The sequence below is a fragment of the Centrocercus urophasianus genome, unplaced genomic scaffold (assembly GCF_019232065.1).
Source record: "Centrocercus urophasianus isolate 14NV4802_14NV808 unplaced genomic scaffold, USGS_Curo_1.0 seq_13, whole genome shotgun sequence".
NCBI lineage: Eukaryota > Metazoa > Chordata > Aves > Galliformes > Phasianidae > Centrocercus > Centrocercus urophasianus.
The window spans coordinates 20,905,111-20,931,687 of record NW_024884475.1 but is presented as its reverse complement, the minus strand read 5'-3'; the positions used below and the strand labels follow the sequence as shown (position 1 = coordinate 20,931,687).

Genomic DNA, 26,577 nt, shown 5'->3' with positions numbered 1-26,577 from the left:
CCAAATACAATTGAAGCATAGATTGCAATTATCAGACAAAAGAGTGCAGGAGCAAGAAGCTTGAAGGGTTAAAATCAAAATGTCTCTTGCTGGAAATTTGCAGAGAAACCTACACAGCAGTTACTTTTTTTATTAGACAGCTAACACTTCAAAACCTCTGTACTGTTCATTTTCATATGCAGTTGTGGAAATATTTAGCACAAATCAAAAACAGAACGTGTTTTACTTTAATAACTGAAGTAATTGACGATATTTTCAAAGCATTTGCAGTACCTTGAATGGCATCTTTATGAAAGACATAAGTGTACACCTTATCATCATCATAAGCAACAAAAACACCTTTATCCATTGGCCAGTTTTCCCACAGGATTCCTTTAATGGTTGGTGAGAAATTTGGAATCTCGTATATTCTATCATTTACCTGGGAAGAATGCAGAAGTAAAGTCACAAGGAAGCAAGACTAATGAAATGAGCTAAATTTTCATTCAGGTAATGATTAAGAATAGAGGAACAGAAGAATAGCAGAAATATGAAATTCTTATTACAAGAAGTTTTCTTACGAGCAGTGACTCTGAATAGCATAACTGTTTAATTCAGAAAGGAAGTAAATGGAGAAAATACATGTCACAAGCATATTTACTTTCCTTAGAAGAAGAGCAATGGTACAGGCAGTGAACTGAAAGGTAGCACTTTGACATTTGCTAAAATATCAGTACTGGAATACACTAATATACAATTTCTGAAAGGCATTTACCATAATTAAATTACCCTGATCTACTATGACACATTTTATTTCTTTACATTACTATTCTTTACATTACCATTCAAGCCTTTTTTGCAATTTCTTCTAGCATATGTGTTGAGTAACAGAAGTTTTATTATTCTCTATAAAACACATTTTACAAGATAGTTGGAGACCTAACTTGTAAATATTAGGGCACAGCTATCCCACATTAACTTACTGGACAATAGACAAAGCCATCACTTTTTTCATCTATGAAAGCCAGTCTGGTTCCATTAGGATCTGGAAAAATTTTTCTCACGCTGACAGGATGACGATATTCATTCACATATTGCCAGTCTTCGATGTAGAAATAATGAATGACTCCAGTCTAATGAGGAAAAAAAACAGAAAAGGCTAATATTGACACTAGTAAATGGCAAGTAGATAATGAATTTGATTGTGGTGATTTTTTTTCCCATCTTAGAGATCTGAGTATGAAGAACATGTAAACAAAACAGCATTTCCAGGTTTCTTTTGACTTTTTTCCTCATTGCCGGACATTAGTAGGCAGGATAGGAAAACTTGAGGCTTTTTGGGGGTGGGATTAAAAAAAAGGAGGGTCTTTTTATTTGAAAGAAAAAAAAACTACCTCACTACCTCACTTCCGGCCTTTCCCAATGAAAAAATATGAATATCTATATTACTGTAACAGGAGAGTGGAACAGCTGTTTATTATTTCTTCTTTCTCTAACTAGCACTAGTTCTATCATTAACTAGCTGTGATCAAAAAATACCCAGAAATAAACTAAGAATCCAGAGATTTGAACTAATTCAAATGACCTTAGGATGTCCTCATTTAAGAGCACAGTTAACCACTTTTTCCTTCACTTGTCTTCAAGCTGAAGATAACCATGAAATAGTTTTAGAAAAGAGGGAAGAAAACTCACTGAGCTTTGTAGAGACAGTAAAGTGCAATTCTGAAACGAGGGGAAATGCCTGCTTCTTTCTTGAAAGAAATTTAGCCTTCAACCAATGCTGAATAATTTGCCTCCCAAGAAGAAACAGAAATCCTTAAGTACAGGTTTACCCAATACAGGGGAAAAAGCAACCCAACTCACTGGTGATAAACACTATTTCTCAATTAGTGTTGCACAAACAAGAACACCAGAACTAAAAGGCGGCTTTTGAAGTCAACTGTAAAACTCGCACACACCAAATTGATCAGTTCCACATTCAGCATTTAAAATTTATCAGTACTAGTTTTAACTAGCTAAAAAGGCACCTGAGGAAACAGGAAAGCCCTCAACTGCTACAAAACCATTCAAATGAGTAAATCAGTGATAAGAGCAGAGAAAGCAGCTCTGTCTTTCCTCTGAAAGGTCAGGACATCACAATGTGTCAGAAAGAGCACAGTACAATGTCAAATGTGCCCTGTATTCCCTGCAGCAGAAAATACTAAGACAAAAAAAATATGCCTCATACAGAGGAAAATCTCCTGAAAAGTCCATTTTCATGTTATTCTTCAGTGTCCTCCTAATTTTTTCTCCTGTTGAAACACTTACAAAAATAAAAAACAAAAATCCCTATCATCTGTCAAATGGTTCAATAGTAAGCTGAGACCTACATTTACACTATAACACTTGCTTACCTCATTATCTTTGAGTCCGCATCTATCATGTTACCACTTGAATCAATATATTCAAAATAAGCCCTATACTTCTTTTCTTATATCTGGAAGATACTTTGACTGCCAATTATCTCACTACTACAACAAAATTACATTCTGCTACTAAAAAGCAGTGTTTTGAACCAAACATTAGTAAGACAACATTCCTGCCAAAACATCTCATATAAGTGCAACTGTAAGGGAAAGTTGGATGCAATTTTGCATAGAAAATAATCCAAAGTGAATTTCTCAGTAACATCATTTTTTCTTCAAAAAATGATAATAATTCAAATCATTTGAACAGAAATATATTCAATTCTAAAAGATCCTTAAGAACAGAGATAATACTCACGTCTGTGCCGTATATGAGGAAGTCACCAGTTAAAGCATGGCACAAAATTCGGTATTTATCATCATCTGCTGGGAAGAGTCGAGTTTCTCTTTCTTCCTGAGCATCCACACCTTCACCTTCTATCTAAACATAAGAAAAAAATGAACTTAAAGTCTGCACTGTAACTACACTGTTGATATCAGAGTTTTGCCTGAATCAAGCTGTTCAGAAATGAGTTTCCTATCACACAAACAATTAACAAGAAAACAGCTTCTCTCACTTGTTCTAGACTAGCTTATATTTCTAAAGTTTCCAGAAAATCAGTTTTATATTTTCATTAGCCAGCACAGAAAATAAAGAACTTTATTTCTATCTCCATTAACAGAAGATTACTCCACTTTATCTCATTTTAAAGATTTCTTGAACTTGTTCAAGCTTAAATCTACTAATTCAGAAATCCAAACTGACTGAGCTCTTACCATATGCAACTGGACTTTACCCTCAAAGAGAGCAGCAGCGTAATCAGAATTAAGATGCATGCTTGCTACTGTACCCAGATACTCTGCATCTTTAAGCTTTTTCACGTCTACAGAGAGAGAGAAACATTCAGCATTTCATTACCAATATCTGGAACTTGAAGTTTTATTACATTTAATTACAATGTCTTGTAATAACTTCTTCAGTTAGGGAAAACCATTATTTTGTCCTAATAGGGATATTTGGTATTTCATTCTTTTTAATTGCACAATGCAGAATGTCCAGCACTGCTAAGCATAATACCACATTCATTAAAAAAGACAAGCAACGATGTGGCTGCTTAAAATAAGAGAATGAAATTAATGCTTACTGTTTTCTCCAAGCAAATAAAACCAAGCCCGATTGTTCATTCCTACAGCCAAATGATAAACACCAACAGCAATGAAACTGGGCTCTACTTCAACAGAGACAGTAACTGGTAGCTCCTGTAAGAAAAGCAGTATCAGTTTCCATCCATTAGTCATTCTTACTCTCCTTTTATCCAAACCAAGTTTAAAAGGAAAAGGTTTTCATACTCTCTCCACATGATTGGCTACAGTAACTTCAAGAAGAGAAGTGAGGTAAGCAATCCGCGTACTGCAAGTATCGCCAAGGACTGGAAGCTTTGTCAAGAAAACATGCAGGGATGCTCGTCGTGTAGATACTGCCAACAGCTGTCCATCATCTGTCCAAGCCAGCTGATTGACACCTAAAACATTTACAAGTTTTGGCAAAAGTTCATTTCTTTGGCTACTGAAATGAAACAAAGAAGCAATGTTTTCACTTTGAAATGTAACAGTAGGAGGAATTCACACCTAGGAATATAGATACTAATGTATTCAAACCAAACCAATTAAAACATTTCCAAGATAAAATAGAATCATTCGGACAAAACCCAAAATCTACTAATTTAGCATCTTCCTAAGAGTAAAGACTTGATTGAAATACTTTCAGATACACAATATAATAGTGGTAACTCACTACCTAAGAACACTGCCTCATAAGAATGCTCTGGAAGCCACTGGAGGAAAACTTGTGTACCAGATTAAGTATCATCCCCCCTAAGTAAATGAGATGCAGAAGAGCATTAAGAAATTCACCCACCCAAAAAACATGGAAAGAAGTAGAAAACAATCTGCATTATCCTATTATCTGAATATACCATATTGCAGATGAAAAAACACAAACTCACACAAAAAAGTCACAAGCCTAAAACCTAACAAACTCTGATTGATCAAATATTCTTAGAGCTGCACTGCTCTATTCCTCAAAAAGATAAAATAAAGCTTTCAAAAAATAACAGCATGTTCTCATTTTTGCTGCGGATCACCTAATGCATATTAGGTGGGAAATAAAAACTTCATAATAAATTCCATTTTTACATAGTTTTTCAACAATACTTTTTTTAATACATACATGTAAACAAGCACAAAATTCTATTTTTTACCTGATTTATAAAAATTGCCACCCTCAAGGAAATTACTAACATACCTTTGTTTTCATCATCCAAGTTTATTATGGCATACATCTTTCTCAGGTCTGACAGATCATGAATTTTAATGCTAAAACAAAAATAAACAGTCTTTCTCACTCACATAATTCTCAGTCACCATAAATTGTAAGAAACTCAACCCAACCCAGTTAAGACAGCCTAATGGAACAAAACGAGAGCACGAATGCAAAACATCTAAAATTTCCTAAAGAGCAATGTACACACACGAGGAGTGAAGAGACTGATAGCTTTCATGTGTTTTCATGTTACCTAGTATGTGTGAAAGAATGGCTTAAAAAACCATACTTATTGTACAACTGATGTGGAGTTGTACCATGCTTTTCTCATAGGTATCTAACTCTCGATGTGCAAGGGTCTTAAATCAACAGCCTGTAAGGTCACACGGAGAACTGAGGACAGAACAGACTACTGCTGTCCCTCAGCTTCTCCTCCACTGAAGAATTTAGTTATTACAGGAACAGGAAGTAGTGGAAGAGGAGCTGTAGGGCATGTTCTATCATATGCACAATATATTTTGGAAGAACTCCAATCTGTAACTACTTTCTCCTGAACTGCTTGCACATTTATACTTTTCTCTAGATTGCAGTTAAGACCAAGTGGCAGAAGTTATCAGGTTATCAGTACATTCAGTACAGATTTAAATGAATAGTGACATTGCTAAGCATCTATGTCCAATCAACCATAGTAAAGAAATTAGGACTTTTCAGTTGATGAATAACAGATTAGAAAAAGAATCAGTATTGAATTTTATCTACTTGAAAAAAACAAAACAACCCTAAAAACACAATTAATAACAATAAAGTTAAGTGAAAGTGCAGAGATATTGGTCAAGATCAGCTTCCTCTACCTTTAGGCAAAGAGGCAGTTCCAGAGAGCAATTCTTCTCATCTTCTCTTCACAGACTTCTTTGGAAGCCTTGAAGACTAGCTCTAATGCCAAACAGCTAGAATTACATGAGATGAAGTCTATTCTTTATGAATAAAAACGGTCACTTACCAATTGTCACCACCCGATGCAGCTTTGTTTAATGACTGTGATATAGCAATGCTGCTTAGATTATCTTTATGATTGTGAGCTTGAAAGATTTCTTGACCTATCTCACGAATGTGTGTAGAGATGACTACAAAACACCCTCTTGAGAAACCAATCATAATGTAGCCATCACCATACCTGATAAAAGGAAAAAAAAAAAATAACAAAAGAGATTTATTTATGTATTATGCAAAATGCATTTTCTTTCAGGCTACTGAGGTAATCTGTCAACCCCTCTTTCTAATGGGAAAAATAATCAAGTTATGGGAATCCATACATATCATGTAGAACAACAGGGTACAATACAGATTAAGGGAAAAACAATCAAAGATTCCTAAAGAACAAATACAAATCTGTCACACAAGGGTGCTCAGCATTCAATCCCAAATCCTCTTTTATCCTCTCTTCTACATTCTTTTGTGCCCCTTTCTGCAAGCAGCATAGATGGCAGTGATGCTAGGAGAAAGAACTTTGGTATCTTCATTAGTATAAACGTGCCAGGAGGTGGAAACTTCAATTTCAAGGTTATTGTTGACTCCGTTTTTATCAAAGCTATGCTAAAAATAATAATGGCAGTCATTCAGCCCTTAAGGCACACTGCTACAAACAGCAGTAAAGCCAGAGTGTGCGTTTGTGAATAGTTTCATACTCATGATGTCAAGTGCAAATAAGCACTTTAAAACAGAAATAGTTACAAGCATGCCAAGGTTAATCCAAACAAATGTCTCATCTGCTTAGTTGGGAAAAAATACAATATTACAAAGGAAAAAATCTGGGCACACCTTGTCAGGTGCCCCAAAATAAAGAACATTCAGCAGCAGAATTTAAGAGTAAGCATTAAATGTTAACAGCACTCTGACTGAACAGACACCGTGTCACAGTTCAAAAATACAGAAACAGTACAGGTACTTCTGGGTGCAGAGCTGAAACTTCTAGCTCAGAATTTCTGCAAAGGAATAGCAACTCCACCATAGCTCTTCCACTAGCAACTCACCCAAACCTATTGAGCCCTCAATTTTATCTATTGTCAGGACAGTGACAGTATTACCATTCTAAAGCAGAACATACCAGGGGCAATTACGTTTTGGCAATCCTACCTTCTCAGCCATTGAATTGTTAAAAATTAGAAAACGTAGCTTCATACATTTAAGAAAAGTTCGTTGTGAGCAATGGATACATGTTTTCATTTTTAGCATTTATCAGAACGACTGAGGAAATCTTCAGCTTGTTAATATGAGAATGCTGCAGTAAGGAAGCTCTGCTTACCATCTGTAGGTTACAATACTGCCATAAGGCTGCTGAAATTTCAGATCAATTGGGTTATCAGGATCATTCAAATTAAAAAGAAAGAGAGTCTTCTTGCCAACCACTACACTTACCTGCCAATGAATGAAAAGAAAAAATTAACTCAGGAGGAAAAGAGTCACATTAAAATAAGCCTCAACACCCTCACTAAAAGATGAGACTCGGAACTTACAATAATCCTTAAGAATGCTACGAATTTGAATCCTGAATCCTTATTAATAATGGAAGAGATTTTCAGGCTATTCCCCTGTGAGCTAGTGGTTCACAGCTCTAAATGCAAGCCCAGTAGAACACACATCTCAAATTCAGCACTTGTCCCTGCAAAAGCATTAGGAGAGCCCCACTTCTTCTGAGGAAAAGACAGGAGATCACATGCATCTTGTTGGACTACTCTCACTTGCACTACAATGTGTTTTTTGATCCACAGAACTTCTATCTGGAAAGCTGAAGGGAAGACTATCAGAATGTTGCTATTTCAAGTAAGAAAGTCTGCTCAGCTTTCTTTACACGCATCTTTTCAGTTTGTTATCAGTCTAGGTATATAATTTAATTTGATGAAACCTGGATCATTGCTGGACTTGAGTTGAAGAGTTGAAGAGAGGTTGAGTAAACTACTATTTAATACCATTTTTGCTTCCAGAGCATGTGACTGTTAGACAAAAGTAAAACACTAATTTTAGAAAAAAGCAAGGAAGGAGAAATTGTTTCACCTTATTCTTTAATGAAGAATTTTGACAGGCTGTTTACAAGTTAATTTTGTTCCAGTCCTCCTTGTCTAAAAAGAAGACTATTTTTGTAAAGAGCTGGAAGGTTAAAATACAAAGCTGTGCTTTGAAATAGGAGGTATTTTCAAATTGAGAAAAAAAATTACCTAAAAAATCCATTAATTCAGAAGTACAAACTTAAAGTCTGCCCTGTAATTCCTAAATTAACTCCAAATTTAAAGTTTTATTTCTGTCACTTGAGGTAGTTTGCTTATAACTCCACTGCAAATTAACAATGAAACGTTTAAGAAATACAATTTCTTAGACTCTCTTAGAAAAGTACAAGAATTGTTTTATATTGTGATGCATGTTAACACACTGCTTACTTTGCTCCAACTTGAAGGGTTTTTTTTCCAGTGTTGTAAGTAAAAGAATGGAAGTGGTCATTATCAAGCCAAACTTTCTACAAGAGCAGATAATAAATGCTATCTGGTTTAAACTGCTGACGGACTATTCAAGTCTAACACCAAGGACTACAGACTTAGAGATCTTCCTCAACATGCTACAGCAAACTTGAGAGCTGTAATAAAAAACAGTAATAGAAAAGCCTAAGATATTGCACACCCCCCAGAGTAGCAGGGAAAATCAAAGTGACAAAGTTCCTGCATTTTCAAAATGTTTGTTAATTAAAATTTCCCTAGGAAGAGAAAGCACTTCATGCAGAGAAGAAAAACACTCCTAAAAGTCCTAGTCAATATAATACAGGAGAAATTCTATCCTGCATAGATTATATCTGACTGTGAAATTTTAATTATGCTGTCCATATTTAAGTATAACATCTGGACTAATTGTAAACACAGTATCACTTTGCCATCCATGAATTTTCTGCCTCATTTTGGTACTTTGCTACTGATCACTTACTAATATGTGCTGCTACACTCATCATTACCCCATTTTTCTGTACTTCATCACTGATGGATCCAATGGAACTTGATTCCCTCAAGAAAGATTATGAAGTCAGTGAAAGTGTAGCCATTTAGAGAGAGCATCGTGCTTATAGGAGAGGTTTAACAGATGGCTTTCTAGGCTCATCAACACTGAGGTTTGCACAAGACAAAAACCCAATGAGTGCTGATCTGTTTCCAAAACTGACTGCTGAAAACCATCTCCATAGTTGAGACTTTCCCTGTTTCCCACGTACCACTGCATGCACCGTTGCACAGTTATATTGGGTATTTTAAGTACCCACACTTACCTCTGTCTATTGTGTTTAAAATTACTGCAAAACTACTGTCATTTGTCTTTCTGCTAGCCACCATGCTTTCATGGACACATCCTTAATGAGCAAAGGGGCAAAGCTTGAAAATAAAGTTACCTGGGGTGGGGGGTGAGGGTGGGGGGGAGATAGGGAGAATTAAAGCTTCAAAGTAAAGTACTGAGCCAAGGAAAAAGTAAAATTACTGTCTGGCCAACACTGGTTACTAGCAGAAACCCTGAAACATCAAATAAACACTTTTTGCAGGATTTTGTATTGACTTCTTACTGTGCTTTCCCTGGTTGATATTCTTTCATCAGTCTTCATAACTGAGAACTGCATATCACTGGGATCCGAACTCACTGATGTCTGCAAGAAAGAAATTCAGATTGAAAAATCAGTACACAATGCAGCAAATATCAATGATAAATAATTGCATTATTTCTGCCCTGTATTTTTAAGCATTAAGAATTGCTACAGCATTTAGTAACAAAAATGAAAAAAGTTGAAAAAAACATGAAATTAGTTTGAATCATAAGGATGTGTTACCATGAATGATGCTGAAAAGTATCTTAACAAGTTAGAAATTTAGATAGGGAAAGATCCAAATGAACAGGAAGCTCTGCACAACAATGTTTTACAAACAGCACTAACTGATACAATAGAAACAAGATTATTGCAGTGCAGTATCAGAGAGAATAATCACCATAAATGATATATGCAATATTTACAATGTATAACAGCAATAATAAAAACCACCTGGTCCATGCAGTGACAGCAAAGTAGTTGCTTTTGTAGTCAATATGAGGTTAGAAAACCTCATAAGGAAACCTTGTTTTGTCCTTTGCTGTCTGAACTACACTGCTTCTCCTACAGAAGCTAGCTAGGTTAAAGTACAGACACATCCTAAAAACTTAATTTATTATTTCTTCATCCACATTGGCCTTCAGACATAAAGATGGAAGTGTATGAAGTGAGCTACGAAAGACCTTTGAAAACCATGAGTGAAACAGCATTTGTTAAATGTAGAAAGAGAATTATATTCATTTGTATATTGTGCAGCAACTGTCATTGCTTGGAAGACTCATCTGTGCAAGCAAATGGAATGCTTGAGAAGAGAATCTGAATGTACTTACATGAAACACTGAAATTAGCCTCTCAAGGATGTGAGAGGGCCAGCCTGGAAGAAATCACTGAATACCAGAGGCAAGATCCTTATTTAACCAATCTAAAGCAAAACAAACTCTAAAGACTTTATAAACAGTTGTGTGAGACCTGTCCTGTGCTGCTACTGAGCAAGTCAACTTAAAATTGCACTCCTAGGATTCTCCTGTAAAAGATATAGGCCAGGATAACAGATAAGAGAAGCAGAGCTATCGAGATCCTAATACCATCAATTATGCTGCATAACACACACGTTCAAACATTCAGATCTGCACTCCTCCTGTTCTAAGTTTTCTCAAAGCCTCCTTGTCCTTGAAAGCAGAGATATGGAACAAAGCATCAACACCCCTTACACTGTAGCTTTCTAGCTCTCCCAAGAACCAGGGGTATCCATGTATGTCTTAAAATCAGAGATTATAAACACTACCTGTCTTATAGTATCCCCTTCCTGATTGCTTATAGTAATCATTTTGTCTTCACCACCCAGAGCCAAGAGGTTTTCAGTGCTCCAACAACCACAAGTAATTCGCTTAGTGTGCTTACCTAGAAAAGAAACACACAACACAAATGAACAAAACAAAACAAAAAATCTGGTTCAGAAATACACTGTATTTGCCCACTCAAATGCAGATTATCAGAATGCAAAGAAACTTAAAATTCAATAGTCAAATTTTAATTTTTAACCTTTCAATCCTAGATGGAAGTGTTTTGACCTTCCAGGAATTTGCACAGCCCCTGTTCTTCCATTTTTTATTTAAATTAAATTTCTACCCTTAATTTTTCTGTCCACAGGTGTCTTACACGGCTAACACACTGAACTACAGAAATACTCCAGTAACAACAACAAAATAGATGATGAAAGTTAAACGTAATTTTTGATTTGCATATTCTCACACAGAACAAAAAAAGGAAAGTAGGCATATTAACAAAACTCCACCATTCCAAAGTGCAAGCCCAGGTGCAAAACAATGCATACCAAGAATAGGAATCTTGCGAGATGTCTGACGGTTGTATATAAGTAAGTTTCCCTTAGTCGTTCCAACGGCGAGTAAAGCTCCTACTCGAGACCATAATAAGAAAGACAATGAATCCCTAAAATAAAGAAAATTATTATTTTCCATAAGTAGATTCCTTTTGTGTCCTTACAAAAACATTTTCATAGGATCATAGAATGGCCTGGGTTGAAAAGGACCACAATGATCATCCAATTTTCAACCCCCTGCTGTGTGCAGGGTCACCAGCCACCAGACCAGGCTGCCCAGAGCCACATCCAGACTGGCCTTGAATGCCTGCAGAGATGGGGCACCCACAACCTCCTTGGGCAACTTGTTCCAGTGTGTCACCACCCTCTGTGTGAAAAAAACTTCTCCTAATACCCAAACTAAACCTTCCCTATCTGTTTAAAACCCCCTTGTCCTATCACTATCAACCCATGTAAACAGTCATACCCCCTCCCGTTTAAATGCTCCCTTCAAATACTGGAAGGCCACAATGAGGTCATACTTGCATACATGTTTTGAAGTTTTATGAAACCATACACACCAAAGCAGAACTTCTAAAGGGAGCACACAGTCTCTACAAATAAGTATCAGAACTACCTGAGTGTGCACAAAATAATGGAAGTAATAAAAAGTTGTATGAGGTAACGGAATAAGCTGCTGCAGCAGCTCACAGTGGTCTAAGTCTTCAAAAACACCTCTTAAAAACAAACAAACAAACAACTCTCTTACCTCATGCCACTGTCTAATTGGCTTGTTTTGCTTGTGTTGGCATCCCAGAGAAAAATGGCACTACATCTCTCTGCAATTATTGCTAAGGTATCTCCATCCTTATCCCAGTCCATAGCAACACAGTTACTGAAGAAAAAACATGTAGTTTTGTTAATTACATTAAACTATGTTTAAAAGTATACAGAAACAGCTGTAATTCTGCAGTTGAAGTACCTGTCCTTCCCCTTTCCTACCAAGCAAGCCCATGACAGACTTATCTGGAAAGTGTATTTTTGTAGCAGCCGTGCCCATACTCAAAGCTCATAAGAATGACACAAGCTGAAGCACTTGAAATATCGCCACTTGGATTTTCAAGAGAGTGAAAACCTCCTGTAAGGTCCTATCTTCTTAGACTCTATTCACTGTTGGGATTTTTTCTTCTACTTCAATAAGTGTAATGACCCTGGATAAGAAAGTCTTTCAGAAGCAGGAAAATCCTTTAGCAAATTGTTCCCAGAATGATCTGAACAGGTTTATCCAAGAGTTTCTGATGAACTGGAAACTGAACTGTTTACCACACACATATAAAGTACCATATACTGCAGACTCTCTTTCCACTACATAAGTTCACAGCTTCTGGTTCAAAAGGCATTACCTTCAAAGCCTTAGTTCTTGTTACTCAGATTAAAACTCCTAATACAAGCAACTTCAGAAGCGTCCTGCCGAAACTTACACTGCTACAAATGAACTCAATAAGCCTCCAACTCAAGTTCTCCTTTTTAAAAATCTTCCTGGGGTTAGTCTGGAAAAAACAAAGTTGTCTATTCCCAAAACACATGTATGAACACTTACGAGCCAATCAGAACATCGAGAATGGGAATAAAAAGGACAAAAAGAAATAAACAGGAAAAAAATTGATAAGTATTAAAGAAAGAAAATTCTATCAATGGAATGGTAAGAGAACCTTTGTAACATCAACTATTAGAGCAGGAAGTATTCGATATCCTGAACTACATTCTTAGATACCTACTGCTACATCAGGTGGTAATGGTGCCCAACACAAGTAGACTTACAGAACACAGTGATGTGAGGGCATGAAGTCACAGTGTGTACACCTGGCCACCTGTACTCTGTTCTGATGGACTGGCTGCCTTTTAGCAGTGAGAGTACATCTTCCAAAGGACATCACTTTTTAAATTTCTTCTGAGAGAAATCCAGTTTCTATACTCTAAAAATCACTCTCCAGAGTGAACGAAAGCATATTAAGCAGGAAAAATAGGGAGATTCACTTCAGAAGCAAACTCCCAACCTGAAGCAAAAATGCCAACACATACATTATGCCAGTGATACAAGCAAAAGGACACCAAAACACAGGATATCAATCCTCTGTGAGACTACTATACAAATCACTAGAAAATAGGCACTGGCAAGACTGTAGTCATAAAGAGTATAACATGGATATCCTGTATATGACCACATTATATTCTTACCATCATACTAGGCATCTTCTAATATTTTTAATGAATCATATTGATTCTATTATTTATTATTAGTAGTAATAATAAATAACGCTTCAGATATGAGGATGTATATTTCCAGCTATCCTTGACAACTTAGCATAGCTCAGATTTTAGTGCCTCATATTCCATACATACTCATCAATTTGTTTTCTTTTCTAGGTACAACCACCATCTGTTCCTAAGAAGTTCTCAGACTGCATGAACACTTTGAAAATAAAAAAGAAAAAACAACTGAAACTCATCTTAGTACCTACCCTGGTAAAGTTATTTCATTTCTCTTCTGACCGTGACGATCAAAAATTTTCACAGTGTGATCACCTCTAAAAAGATTAACACACAAAATTATTCCCTTTCTTCATCTATTATCGTCTATTCTTCATCAAGTTACAAATAAAAGCTTTTCCTACATTGAGATTTTATAATTGCAGTAACACAGCTCAGAAGTATCATGTATATGCAACTGTAAGACATTTTGCTTTGGTTCAGATTTACTTAACAACTGTTTTTTTTTGGCTCTACTCTCAATGATTACTGTGGAAAATACAGTAAATATCTGCAATCTTACCCTGTTACAGCAAGGAAATGTCCCAAAGTTTTCTGCCAAGCAAAATGCACTGAGGAACCAGACCAAGCTTTTTCTAATAGACTGAATACTTGCTGGAGACACACACACATTAAAAAGAAAATAAAAAAAAAAAAAGAAAAAGAAAAAGAAAAAAAAAAGGGTAAATGACACGTTACTATCATAAGCTTAAAACAATATTGGAATCTCCCCCATGAAAAAAAAAACACCACCAGCTTCCAGATGATTCTAATGTATCAAAGTATCAAAATTCAAGAGAATAATCTTTTGGTTTAAGCTGGAGGAACTGAAGTTGCTGATGCTGGGTGTTTGCACTGAGAACTGTTGTGACTCCTATCAGTGGGACTACTCTTCCTCTTGAATGACTGCATCAGGCTCTTTTCTTCGTATCCAAAGATCATAGTACTTAATCCTCTAAATTTTATGGAGAAGCACAGGACCAAATAGCACCTTCAGTCACAGGGGACAGCAAAACAGAGCCCAGTATCTAGCTTTTTAAAGTCATGTAGCCGTTTTGCTCTCCCTAAATTGTTGGGTCAAACCGGGGCTGCAAAACAACTCAGCTGTACAAGGTTTTGATTTCTCAGCACAGAACTTACCAGCTTCCCGATGTTTTACTCCATCTGCACAGACCGTTCTGTAAGTTGGCTGTAAGACAACGCCAACAACTTCACCCTTTTCTCCCCTACTACACCGTCGGACAAACACCACGCCTGGGGATCCCTGAACACCCAGGTATGTTTGCTCGGTTTGTGTTTTTTTTTCCCCAGGGGTCCATAACTCGCCATAAACCGAGCGTTGCGTGACACGGGCACAAACGACGCCTGACAACCGCGTTCCGCTTTGAAGCCATTTTAATGAAGCGCTCAGTAAACGGCGGCGAGCTTCAGCTCCCCGCAGGTCACCCGACCCCTAATCGCAAGCAAGAAGCGTTCCCCGCGGCGGGCGGACAGGAGCACAGCGGGGCAGCCTGAGGGCCGTTACCAAGGCGGCGGCCAGCGGTAACGGCTCCACAGCCCGGGACTGCCGTGACTGAGAGCGCCCCGCGCGCCCCTCACAGGCCTCAAGAACCGCACCAAGGCGGCCGAGGCGGCGCGGAGTACGAACTTCGTCACCCGCTCGCCCTGGTTGACGCCGCCGCCCTCGAGGCCGAGATCCCACCAACGAACGCCTCCCCGCGTACGGCGGCCGGGAGGACTTACCTTCATCGCGCCCACCGCTCGCTGCTCAGCGCCCCACGCGCATGCGCAACCCTCGACCCCAGCTGAGAGAGAAACCCCGAACCCTCCCGCCCCCGGCGTCCGTGTCACCGCGGAAACGAGGAGACCGCAGCCAATCAGAGGCGGAAGGCGGGGCCGCTCGCCCGAGCCAATGGGAAAGCGGAGATTCCTGCGGCAGCGCCGCGTGGCCGTTAGCGTACGCCGCCGTGCGGAGTGGGGAGCTGCGTGGGCGCAGAGAGAAAAGGGTGGTTTCGTAAAGCGCGTACAACGAAGGTGTGCTGTAAAAACAACCTTTCTTAATTAAAGGTGCAGACTCGGGTACGCAAAATCGACACATCTAAGAAAAAAAAGGCACCAACCCATTGAAAGCGCATTTAAGTTCAGCTGTATTCAATTTCGAACAAAGCAGGTTTCAACACCAAGTTTCACCGCTTAGTAATTGCCTTTAAACCAATAAATAGTTCGTCGAGAGCATGAACACATGAAATTTAAAATTACAAATGTACAAACACTTTGGGTGTCGGACACTTCACACTCCTGGAAAACATTCTGCGAGCTGACAGCTCGACGCTCCGGCAGGAAGCAGCACGCCGCGCTGCCCGCCGCTTGGAAAACAGAAGGAACAAGGCACAGAAAAGCAAATACAAAGAGACTTCCAGAGAACATTCAGACTGTTCAAACGAGTGTGTGGCAGAGCGTAGGAGTCAAAAAAGGCAAATTATAAAGCATTTGGAAAGAAAAAAATAAATCCTGTGAGGCATACACAACTCTCCTACAAGATGCTGAACGTGCTCATACGGCAGCTTGGCTCTTTGCATTTTGAAGTACCCTCGCTGGAGAAAAAGACAGACGATTGCTTCATTTCATCTTATAAAATTATACCTTTCACATTAGTGCAAAGCCTCATGTAAAACATATTGAGAATCAATGTAGACTCTTTGTCTATTTGCAATGGAATGCTTTGAAAAATTCAAAGTGCTCTTACTAAATTGGTTAACTTCTAATCACACTTCAGAATTCTTCCCACTAGTTACTCATGCTTATAGAGTTTATCTTAAAAATAGCAATGTAAATATAAAAACCAAATTAGAGAAAAGGTACAATGTTCTCCATCTTATGGAAAACCTTTGAATATCCAAGTAGTACACTGGATTTCAGAAACCTCCTGCAGACATAATTAAATAGCAGATTTCTGTTAGCATTATAAGACAATATTTAAAATAAGGCTTTGGTTAAATAAAAATATTTCTAAACTAGGAATGATGGTAAAAGTGCAAATATTCACCAAATACACAACTTCATTTTTAAGGCAAGCATTACACCTGCCATTTACAATGGTTTGCATTGGTTTGTCAGCCTGCACTGTAATACCTCAGATACCCACAGAAAAACATGTTTATTATAGGCAAATTAAATATACGGGGTTAAATTCTGTAACTCGCTTCACCCAGAGGTGTCCTCAATTGTATCGGTGGAACTGTATTTATTAATGGCATGATTTCTCTGCATGTTTGAGGAGTCAAGGCCATAAATCAATAACATTTGATTATCCCAGTGAGTTCACAATAAGTTCACTCATTTCTTAGTATTTCCTCAATGGAGATCCCTTGCCGGCAACATCTTGGTTGCAGCTGATTTGCTTGTAACTCTTCCAATGTGCAGGTAACAAAGATAATTCTTTAAAAAGTGCTTAATATTGGTCCAAAAGAATAATACGTATGTAGGTCGGAGACCAAACACTTTGTTGTTGTAGATATCCTGCACCTCATATTCTTAACTGGCTTGAGGAAAAAAGATATCAGCCGAGTCTGTCGTAGTGGAGAAATTCACCTTCTCAAAGAAAACAACCTATAGTTTCACAGTCACAACACATGCTCCAGCTCTTCCTAAGCACAACGGTGCAACCTGTAAGCAAAAACATTCATTAGAGTAGTGTAGTCAGGTTTTAATCTTTTTTCTTAAGATTGACTATGTTTGATGTTTGTAATGGTTGCGCAGCTGCAGCAGAGAGGTGGTACCATCCACACACTCTGTTATCTTGACTTAAAATAAACAAACATATAATACTGGCCCAAAATTCAGACATTAACAACTGTCTGTTCAAGGTAAATCAGCTTGGAAAAAAATGGGGGGGAGGAGCAGAAAGTGGGGGACTAACATGAGTTTTTCATAGAAAAGGAGTATTCTCTTTGCAAAAAGAGCCACACTTGAAATAAATGCATAGCATGTTCTAATCAGAAACTATACCTGTGTCCATTCATTTGTCTGGGGATCATAAGACTCCACTGTGTTAAGGTACGTTTGACCATCATATCCCCCAACAGCATACAACTTGTCACCAAGAAGGCATACTCCCACTGCATCTCTGCTAATGCTCATAGAAGCCACAGCAGTCCACATATCTGTTTTCGGATCATACCTAAAAGATAATTTGTGTCATGCTCTAAAACTGTTGCCAAAATTTCAAGAATAAAAAGAAAGTACTGGAACTGACAATCTCAATATAGTAGGGAGCAGGTATTGCAACACAGACTTGGGTGTTAATTTCAAAGGACCATTTTCCCTGATCCTTTCTTCTAAAATCTTTCTTTAGTCATCTGATAACACAGTACTAGTTACACATCCACTCTGTGCTGCTTTCCATGCAGCAATATATAAAGACACATATAGCTGTTCTTAGCATATTTCTTATTGCACTGAAAAGCATACCACTCTGGAACCAGTTCTGCTGCTACACTACTGTGAAGTAGAGAAAGTACATAATAATTATTAACTGTCACAGCATGGGCTGTTCAAGCTGAATGTGGTTGTAAAGAAAGTTACTTGTCAAGAGAGATCACCATTTTCTGAAGAACCCTGTTGGAGAAAGTTCTAGAGGAAGTGCAAAACTCTTAAGACAATTTACAGCACTTCTTAATCATAACTGTGTATCATAAGCATAATCAAAACAGTTTAATTAAAAAAGTGTCATTCTAGAATAATATCAGCATTCTTTACAAGACAAACTAATGATCAGGTAGGAGGATCCATGCTATCATTATGTTAAGAAACTTACTTTAACTTGACAGAAAGAGACAAAAATAAGTACAGATGCTTACAGTACAACTGATGGAATCACATGGCTCTGAAGAGATCTAAGGAACTACACAAAGAACATATTTATTTGGCCATGAGACCTTCCTAAGATCATACTACCTAGAAGGAAGTGGTCTTATAATTTGTTTGCATAAAGAACACAGATGTAATGAACTCTTAATTTCATCTTTTGTTGTCTATTCCGAGTACTGCAGAAATGTATGTCTTATGCAAACATGACGATCATCATATGGAAATGCTGACAAAGCTCATGCTGCAAGTTGAAGTACAATGTAGTGAAAGAGGGCAATTCTTAAGCTGCAGATAGAATTTAAGTTACTTCATCATTAATTTAAAAAGTAATGTACTCCTCTGGAAAAACTGACTTTTATTGCAGCATATAGTGGTAAATAACTATTCAGAAGCTTAATGTGATTAAAGTAATTTTCTAAGAAGCTATTTCCCCGAAATAATGGTAAATCACACTTTAGACTGGCATTTTTAGAACCACTGGGAGGATATGCTTTCACTGGGATATTACCTTTCTACGCAGTCTGACAACCTGGATGTTAAGTTTGATGCTGGGGCATCGTGACCACCGATGGCATATAAGAACCCATTCCACGTAGTTACACCTACACCACCTCTTCTTTTTGACATTTGAGCACAGAGGGTCCATTTGTTTGTATGAGGATCAAAACATTCTACTGACTTAAGACAAGAACTTCCATCTCGACCACCAACTGCATAAAGTCTATAAAGTTTGGGAAAAAATAAAAAGTCAATAAATATTGCCTGAACAAGATGCAAGTTAACTCAAGTTTCCAGTGATGTATGAAGAACTTCCAAATATCTTAACAAGGTAAGTTTAGAAGACTTTAAACTTTCAATAGGATATTCTATTTCTAAAACTCAGATCATACAGTTTTGCTCCAATCTTTTCCTACCATGATGATTAACACACAATAACAATGACAGAAAATGGATTATACCTATAGCATATTTACATTCCAACTTGTGCACATAGCTAAGATTTTCAAAATGTGTGATTTGACAACGGTGCATCTCTAGCAGCATCAGAGGGACGAGTTCAGTAATCTACTCATGCAACAACTTTGCACTGCCTCTTCTTAGGCATCATGTATTTTTGAGCCTGAAGTTCAGTTTATGAACAGCAGTGCTATGTTAAGTCCCTTACATCCACTAGGTGGCCTAGCTTCCTCAGTTCTAGCATTTATTATTAACAGGATTTTAATTCTTTGGAAAATAAGGATGGAAAGAAAAGACAGGTTTAGGTGCACTGCCCCAATACCACTGATGAATCTTTAAAAGTAACAGAAACAATTAGGTAGCATTTTAAGCAATGTAGGCTTAGAAGCAGAAGTGCCCAGCATTGTTATTTTGAAAAGAAGGAATGCAGAAGGCATTCTAAAGAAGAAGAAACACATTAGAGGTGAATTTCAGTTTGATATCACCTGAATTATCACTTACAACATCCTGTCACAGTTTGAGGCAAATTAGAGTAGTTAAATATTTATCATACAAACATTAAGTACCGTGTGTCTTTAGTGGTGAACTTGGTAGTTTTAGATAATGGTTGGACTTCATGATCTTAAAGGTCTTTTCCAACCAAAAAATTCTGCTATTCTATATGATGAATAGATCATATTCATCATATAGAATATATGGTGTTGTATATATGCAAATGTTTTTTTTTTTTGCCAGCAGTTACTGTGAAGCTGTATTCAAGATGTTCTCAGACTGGGAAACATCACTGTATCTTTTTTTTTTTTTTAAAGTATATATTAACCAACAAACTTAACTACAAAAAATAATGCATTTCCATGGAAGTGCCCATGTTTAATACTACAAATTGTTTAAGGTAAGGAACATACAGAAGTATACGAAAAAGTCATACTGCACAGTTCCAAAAAAATTATGACTAAGAATCATCCTTTTATGCAACACAGCATTTAAATGAAGCCCATTGCTCTCTCTTCCCCTAGAAACATGACAGAATTTTGATCACTTCTGCAGTGATTTCACACTCAGGATATGGAAAAGGATATATTCTCTTCACAAAGATTTTGAGCAAATCATCTGGAATCTATCAGTTCACAGACATATTACTAGAATTTGCAGAAATTACTGCTTGCAGCTTAAAGGTAATAAATTTGCATGCACTTCCACGTCTTTAACTACAGGCATCTAAGTTTGCTGTCTATGTTAAGGGTCTAAACTATGTTCTAAAATAATACAGAAATGTGAGACTACTTTTGGAGCTTTTTACCACACCTGGGACTCTCTGCTGAATACACAGGAAGCTTCAGACCTAACTTAAGCATTGAGTCTGCAGTTCCAAAAGCAGCCCAAGGCACCCTGCTTGCTGGTTGTTCAAGTTCTTCCCTCCTTTCTGCATCCAGGTGAACATTTTCACTCATTCCTGGACTTGTTCCAGATCTCACAGGACCCTATGCAAGTGCCTTTCAGCTGTACTAATTAAGCTTTCCATGAAAAAGAAAAAAAAAAAAAAAAGAAATCATGAAAAGCTTTTTGCTTGCTTACAGTACTCAGGCAAGCTCAAGGGAGATGTGTCAGGACATAGCCTGGAAGAAAAAGTTTATGGTCAAGAGAGTGAAATATTCTGATATAATAATAGTAAATTAAGTTAACTTGGTATTCACTAGCCATAATGACAAATACATGATTTGGATAAGCTGACTGCAGGGCTGGTGTAAAACAGGATAGACTGCTGGGTGCAAAGGGCTGTGATCAGCAGCATGAAGTAACTGGCTGGCAGCTGCTTACTAGTGCCATTCCTCCCAGGCTGATAAAGTGCCTTGATACTGCTTAATGTCTTCATTAATTATCTAAAAAAAAATGTAATGGAAAATCAGCCTTAGGAAGTTTGCTAATAACATCAAATTAAGGGGAGTAGCTGGTATGCTGAAGGGCCTGGCTGTTATTCAGAGAGACAGGCAGCAAAAGTGACTGCAGTCTTAAGTAGTTTAGGAAAGGCAAAGTCCTGTATGTGGAATGGCACATTCCCAGGCAATAGTATAGAGTGGGAAAGGACTAAAGAAAATGCAGCTTGGCAAAAACAGATTTGGACTTCAAGTAACCACAGCTAAGGTCTCCTCCTTGTTCAGTACGTTTAAGACTGCATCTGGATACTATGTCCATCTTCGGGCTTTTGGTGTAAGATCTGGTTGTACAGGATCAAGTCCAGCTGATGATCACTAATATGATGACGGAGCTAGAACATAACGTCTAAGAATTGGGCAGTCTTAAGAAGAGGTAGCTAAGGAGATACCTCACTGCTGTCTCCAACCCCTAATAAAGGGTTATATAGAAACGGTCATCATTCTCGGAAGTATACAGTGAAAGGAGAACAAGAGGGAAGTTGAAATATGGGGAATTCCAATTAGATTGTAGAAGAAAGACATTTGATACAGTGATGGTAAAATAATGGAACAGGTTGCCCAGAAAGGCTTTCAATCTCCATCCTTATCAGCTATTTGAAACTCAGGAATTACCTGAACTAGCTCAGTTAATGCTGAAACAAGATCCTACAACTTTAAGGTTGGTCCTGCTATGAGTTGTTGCTGTATCAGATGACTTCAGAACATCTCTTCCAACCCTAATTCATCTAGTATTACATGACTCCAAATTTACTTTGGTAATTACTTTGTTCAAGTAGCACTTGTACTTTGGACTCTATCAAATAATTAAGCTTTGTCCAAAGGATGAAAATATTACTGGAAGTCTAAGAAACATGGCCTACTAATAAGGACTGAAGGAGCTAGTGTTACTCTCTTGAGGAAAGAATCCTTAGGGGACATGCGTCTTTAAGGAAAACACGCTGTGCAAATGGGAAGGAAAATAGTAATTTTCCATGGTCACTTCTGATAGTACAAACAAAAAAATAACAAACCAGCAAAAGGTACTTATGCATTGACAAATGGAGAACTCAAAGCTGCGTTAACAGTTAAGCTGGTTGCTCAGGGAAGTTACTGGAGCTTTCTCACTGGAGAAGGATAATAAAATCTCTTTTGCTGTGAGAGTTTTAAATATAATTGCTTCAGCTTTGTGGTAACCGACAGGATTGGGAAAACTTGAGGCTACTTGCAACCATGCCCTGTGACAGCACAAAATGACCTAGTTGTCTGAGTATGACTTGTACAAAGGATTTAAGTATATTTTCAGTGAAAAACAGCTTTAGAAATTTCTGGTACCACTCCAGATGAGATTTAATTCTGCCATTTCACTATTCTCACTGAGTTAATAAGATACAATGTGAGTACTCTCCCCTAACTTCACAGTGATTTTGGAAGTTGATATTTCAAGCTATCACAATAGGAGGAAATCACTGGAGTCTCACTGGTTCTTAATGCTATCAACATCTTATATGTCAAGAGAAATAAGTCATTTAGGAAAACCTGTAATTACATATTAGATAAATCGGAAGTTGCCTTCACATACTTTCCATTTAATATTGCTACACCAACAGTGCTCCTTGGAGTTGACATACTAGCTACAAAGTTCCATTGACGAGCTTGTGGATCCCATCTTTCTACTGTATTCAGGTAGCTCCAGCCATCATGTCCCCCTACAGCATACATGGGGCCTTCCAATACAGCTACCCCTAAAAAAAAAAAATAAAAAAAAGGTTGCATTTTCCTATTGGCGTGTGCATCAAAAAATATTTTAAAACAAAATCCAGCTTTCCTTTAAGCAGCCATTGCTGCATATAATCTGAAAGAGAAAAGTAGTTCAATAAAAAGTTGGCATTAAAACAAAGACATCCTCCCACACTATCTCCAAAATGTAATTCCTGAATAATTTTTCATCAGCTAACCTTTTCAAACATGAAAGTGTTCAGCTTTTACAGAAAGCTACATACCAAGACCATGACGATGTGTGGACATAGGTGGCATTACACTCCAAGTTTTTGTTCTAGGGTTGTAGCACTCCACGGTATTCAAGGTTTTCAGTCCATCTCTGCCACCAACAACGTACAATTTATCATCTAAGACTGCAACTCCAAACTGTAATCTACGTCCGTTCATGTTTGCAACAGGAGTCCACATGTTGGTACGAAGTTCATACTTCTCAATGCTCGTAGCTCCTGAATGACAACACCCGCAAGTTAGTAAAACAAGCTTAATCTGAGCTATTAAAGTAGCCATTATTTCAGCAATTTGTTGGTCCTACATGACTGCATGAAATGCCACAGCACGTTCTTAACTGGGTACACAAACAGTATTTTTCGAATTCCTCAAGAACCAACCACAGCATAATAGATAAGGATTTTTCAGTGCTTTTCAAGACAAAAAGCAGAATGTTTAGCATCTTTAAAGAATGAAGCCTTTAGTAAAATGAATTTTAGGAACACTAATCAACTTTGTTAAATACAATTATATACTGAAATCAATTGTTTCATAATACTAGAAAAAAAATCTGAAGTTACGTGACATGAACCTTTCAAGTGCAACATAGACTATGAAAAACAACTAAAATTTGGAAGCATTAACTCCAAAATACAGAATAAATGAAAACACATTATTTACCATAACTTTTCTAACTTGCCAGATTCCTTCTAACTACCATTAGACAATATTGAAGCTTACATAAGAAAAAACAACCAAGCAGATGGCAGGCCTATTTAACAATTAGTCAAAAAGCAATTTTACTTTTGCTTTTATACCTGTGCATGTCATCTTTGTACATTTTCTGTCACTGTCTTCTTTTTCCAGATTACTTCCCACTCAAGTAAATGCGAGTTAGCTTTCACTCAGTTCAACATGTTACTACTCAGAAATCAGATATTCCCCCAATAATTTCAAATCAATCATGACTGTAGCTTCCAGAATGTTTTTGATATCTTCAATGCTACCTAGCTTTTTAAATCAAATGTACACTGTCCTTTTATGATGTTTGCTTTCTATTCTGCAGAATGTTTGACTTAACGGAATATGTTACATAAATGACATGTTATAAAAACGTACATCCAGCATTTCTTAAAAAAAAAAAAAAAAAAAAAAAAAAAAAAACCACAATGAAAAAAAACAACCCTCAGCAACTAATCATTATATAAGCCAAGACCTTTTGTTGCATCCATTCCTCCAACTGCAAACAACACTCCCACTGTAGATTTTCTAGGTTTGGTGCGAGGACTTTGCAACATAGGTCGTCTCTCTGGTAACAGATGGTACTTCATTGCTTCCATAATGAGTTTTTGACACTCAATGTCATCCCTAAAGAGTGCATTATTTTCCATATCTGCCAGAAACTGCAAAAAAGATTGAAAATTAAACAAACTGAATTGCTATAAGCTGCACAAATTATAAAAACAATTAGAAAAATAGTTTATCCAAAACCTTCCATTGCTTTAGAATAGACTTATATTCAAAAAGTTCATATAAACAAGATAAGGGTAGATAGATAAAACAGCAATTAAAAAAAAATCAGTTTTGAAGTGGAATCCTTAAGTATGAAAAACAAGAAGGCCACCTGATCTTAATAAATGACTTAAGCCTAAGAAGAAAACAAAATCTTCTGATGTTTCAGTGCCACCCCAAGTAAGTTCAAGGAAACAGATCGGACTTCAGGTATGTGAGTCAGTTCAGTCTCACTCTCTGATTCCCAGATGCACCCAGTACAGGCCTGGAAAGCTGCTTCAGGCACAGGCTAAATGCTTTAATATGTATTTTGTTCTTGACTCTGTTAGTGACCCACAGTAGGATATCAACTATTACAAACAACTAAAATATATTTTATTGTTAAGGATGCTAGCAAATTTGAGAAGTGTTACACTTTCATCTGACCTAAATAGAGGCTACTAATAAAAACCAAGTTTAAAGATTCTGGACCCTTTTGTATTCCATGTTTGTTAGATTGCTAAAAATGTATTAGTAGATTAAGTGTCCCAACTGCAATTTTTACAAGTCTAGACAACTGGCTTTCTTCTGAGCTATAAGACATGGCCTGAGTAACAGAAGGAACAAGAGAAACACCCTACTGTGACACTGGCAGTTGTCACAATAAGAAAGAGAAATGCTTCTTGCTCCCCAGCACAAAATCCATATAAACATTAGAAATACCAAGTCCACAAGCCACGATATTACTGCTGAGCTGCTGACAGCCAATAACAAAACACAACCAACCTACCTTTTTCACTGGTTTCTCATCCCCTCTCCCAAACTACAGTGAAGTTTTCTCATAGTACAGTCTCAATCTCTGAAAATAACTTAATCTCAGATAAAAATAAATGCAATCTGTAAGGGATGCTCTGAAAGTAATGCCTCTTATTTTGTTGATGCCACAACATCAGAGGTGGATGGTGGTGGTACAGCAGCAGAGGCTGAAGCTTCCCACCAAATATTCCATTACATTTTGCTGCTGTGTGACAGATGGCAGTGGAAAGGCACTGACAGAGTGGTGTCCAACATTGAGCAAAGGTGTGTCACTGAATTCTTATAATGTGGAATAAGTTGCACCCAGTGACATTCATTGGCTCTTGCTGAACATTTATGGAGACCTATCAGTGGGTGTGAGCACAGTGAGGCACTGGGTGGTGCATTTCAGCAGTGGCAACAGTGACATGAAAGACAAATCATGTTCTAGATAGCCATGTAAATTTTTAGAAGTGTGGCATGCAGGCTCTTGTTCATCTCTGGAAAAAAATACATGGCTAAGAGTGGTGGCTACTTTGAAAACCAGTGTTGCGTAGCTGAGAATTTGCTCAAATAGTGTTGTTGTTCTCTTTGTAGCTGGAGTTTCCATGGAAATAAAGAGGAGGCATCACTTTCAGAGCAGCCCACAGAAGACTGTTTTGGTATTCAAAAAATTAAAATGTTCTTTAAATTACATTTACTGTACAGGAATATTCTGAAAACATTCTTCACTTAAAGTACTTGGAAGTACTTGTTATTTCCAAGTTTTACTATTTACATAGCTCCACAAAGCATTTATAACTCTGTAGTTACAAATGATATGCAAACATGAAATTGTAGTCATTGGAAACCTGATGAAGAGAAATATAGCACAGATACTTGACCAGAAAGGAAGATGAACCCATATTGTAACTCAGGAAATGGTTAATCATCTTTTTCATTTATTCATCTACCAGAGATGGAATAGTGGCCACCTTACAACTTAAGAAGCTGACAAATTTTCATCTTTATCTTCTTACAAGTATTTAGGACACTGTTTGCATTAATGAAATAGACAATTCAATGTTATGTACAAAGAGATGCAT

The 26,577-nt window shown here is 37.3% G+C and overlaps 2 protein-coding genes across 9 annotated transcripts in view; both read right to left on the bottom strand.

Annotated features, from left to right (window-relative positions):
* Positions 1–15,275, bottom strand: part of WDR19 (WD repeat domain 19) — a 37,995-nt gene extending 22,720 nt beyond the window's left edge. For both annotated transcript variants that reach the window (XM_042812900.1, XM_042812901.1), the window contains exons 1-16: positions 15,225–15,275; positions 14,005–14,096; positions 13,694–13,759; positions 11,941–12,066; positions 11,187–11,302; positions 10,638–10,753; positions 9,335–9,415; positions 7,049–7,161; positions 5,747–5,920; positions 4,729–4,799; positions 3,774–3,946; positions 3,569–3,683; positions 3,201–3,307; positions 2,743–2,865; positions 963–1,112; positions 274–421 (exon numbers count right to left, since the gene is read on the bottom strand). In XM_042812900.1, the coding sequence (XP_042668834.1) occupies positions 274–421; positions 963–1,112; positions 2,743–2,865; positions 3,201–3,307; positions 3,569–3,683; positions 3,774–3,946; positions 4,729–4,799; positions 5,747–5,920; positions 7,049–7,161; positions 9,335–9,415; positions 10,638–10,753; positions 11,187–11,302; positions 11,941–12,066; positions 13,694–13,759; positions 14,005–14,096; positions 15,225–15,230 (1,777 nt within the window). In that variant the 5' untranslated portion in view covers positions 15,231–15,275. The remainder of the gene's footprint in view (positions 1–273; positions 422–962; positions 1,113–2,742; positions 2,866–3,200; positions 3,308–3,568; positions 3,684–3,773; positions 3,947–4,728; positions 4,800–5,746; positions 5,921–7,048; positions 7,162–9,334; positions 9,416–10,637; positions 10,754–11,186; positions 11,303–11,940; positions 12,067–13,693; positions 13,760–14,004; positions 14,097–15,224) is intronic.
* A 329-nt stretch (positions 15,276–15,604) lies between these two features.
* The window catches only part of KLHL5 (kelch like family member 5), a 49,534-nt gene continuing 38,561 nt past the window's right edge, over positions 15,605–26,577 (bottom strand). For all 7 annotated transcript variants that reach the window (XM_042812246.1, XM_042812245.1, XM_042812248.1 and 4 more), the window contains 6 exons: positions 24,423–24,609; positions 23,221–23,445; positions 22,800–22,962; positions 18,859–19,071; positions 17,490–17,661; positions 15,605–17,147 (listed from right to left, as the gene is read on the bottom strand). In XM_042812246.1, coding sequence (XP_042668180.1) covers positions 17,091–17,147; positions 17,490–17,661; positions 18,859–19,071; positions 22,800–22,962; positions 23,221–23,445; positions 24,423–24,609 — 1,017 coding nt within the window. In that variant the 3' untranslated portion in view covers positions 15,605–17,090. The remainder of the gene's footprint in view (positions 17,148–17,489; positions 17,662–18,858; positions 19,072–22,799; positions 22,963–23,220; positions 23,446–24,422; positions 24,610–26,577) is intronic.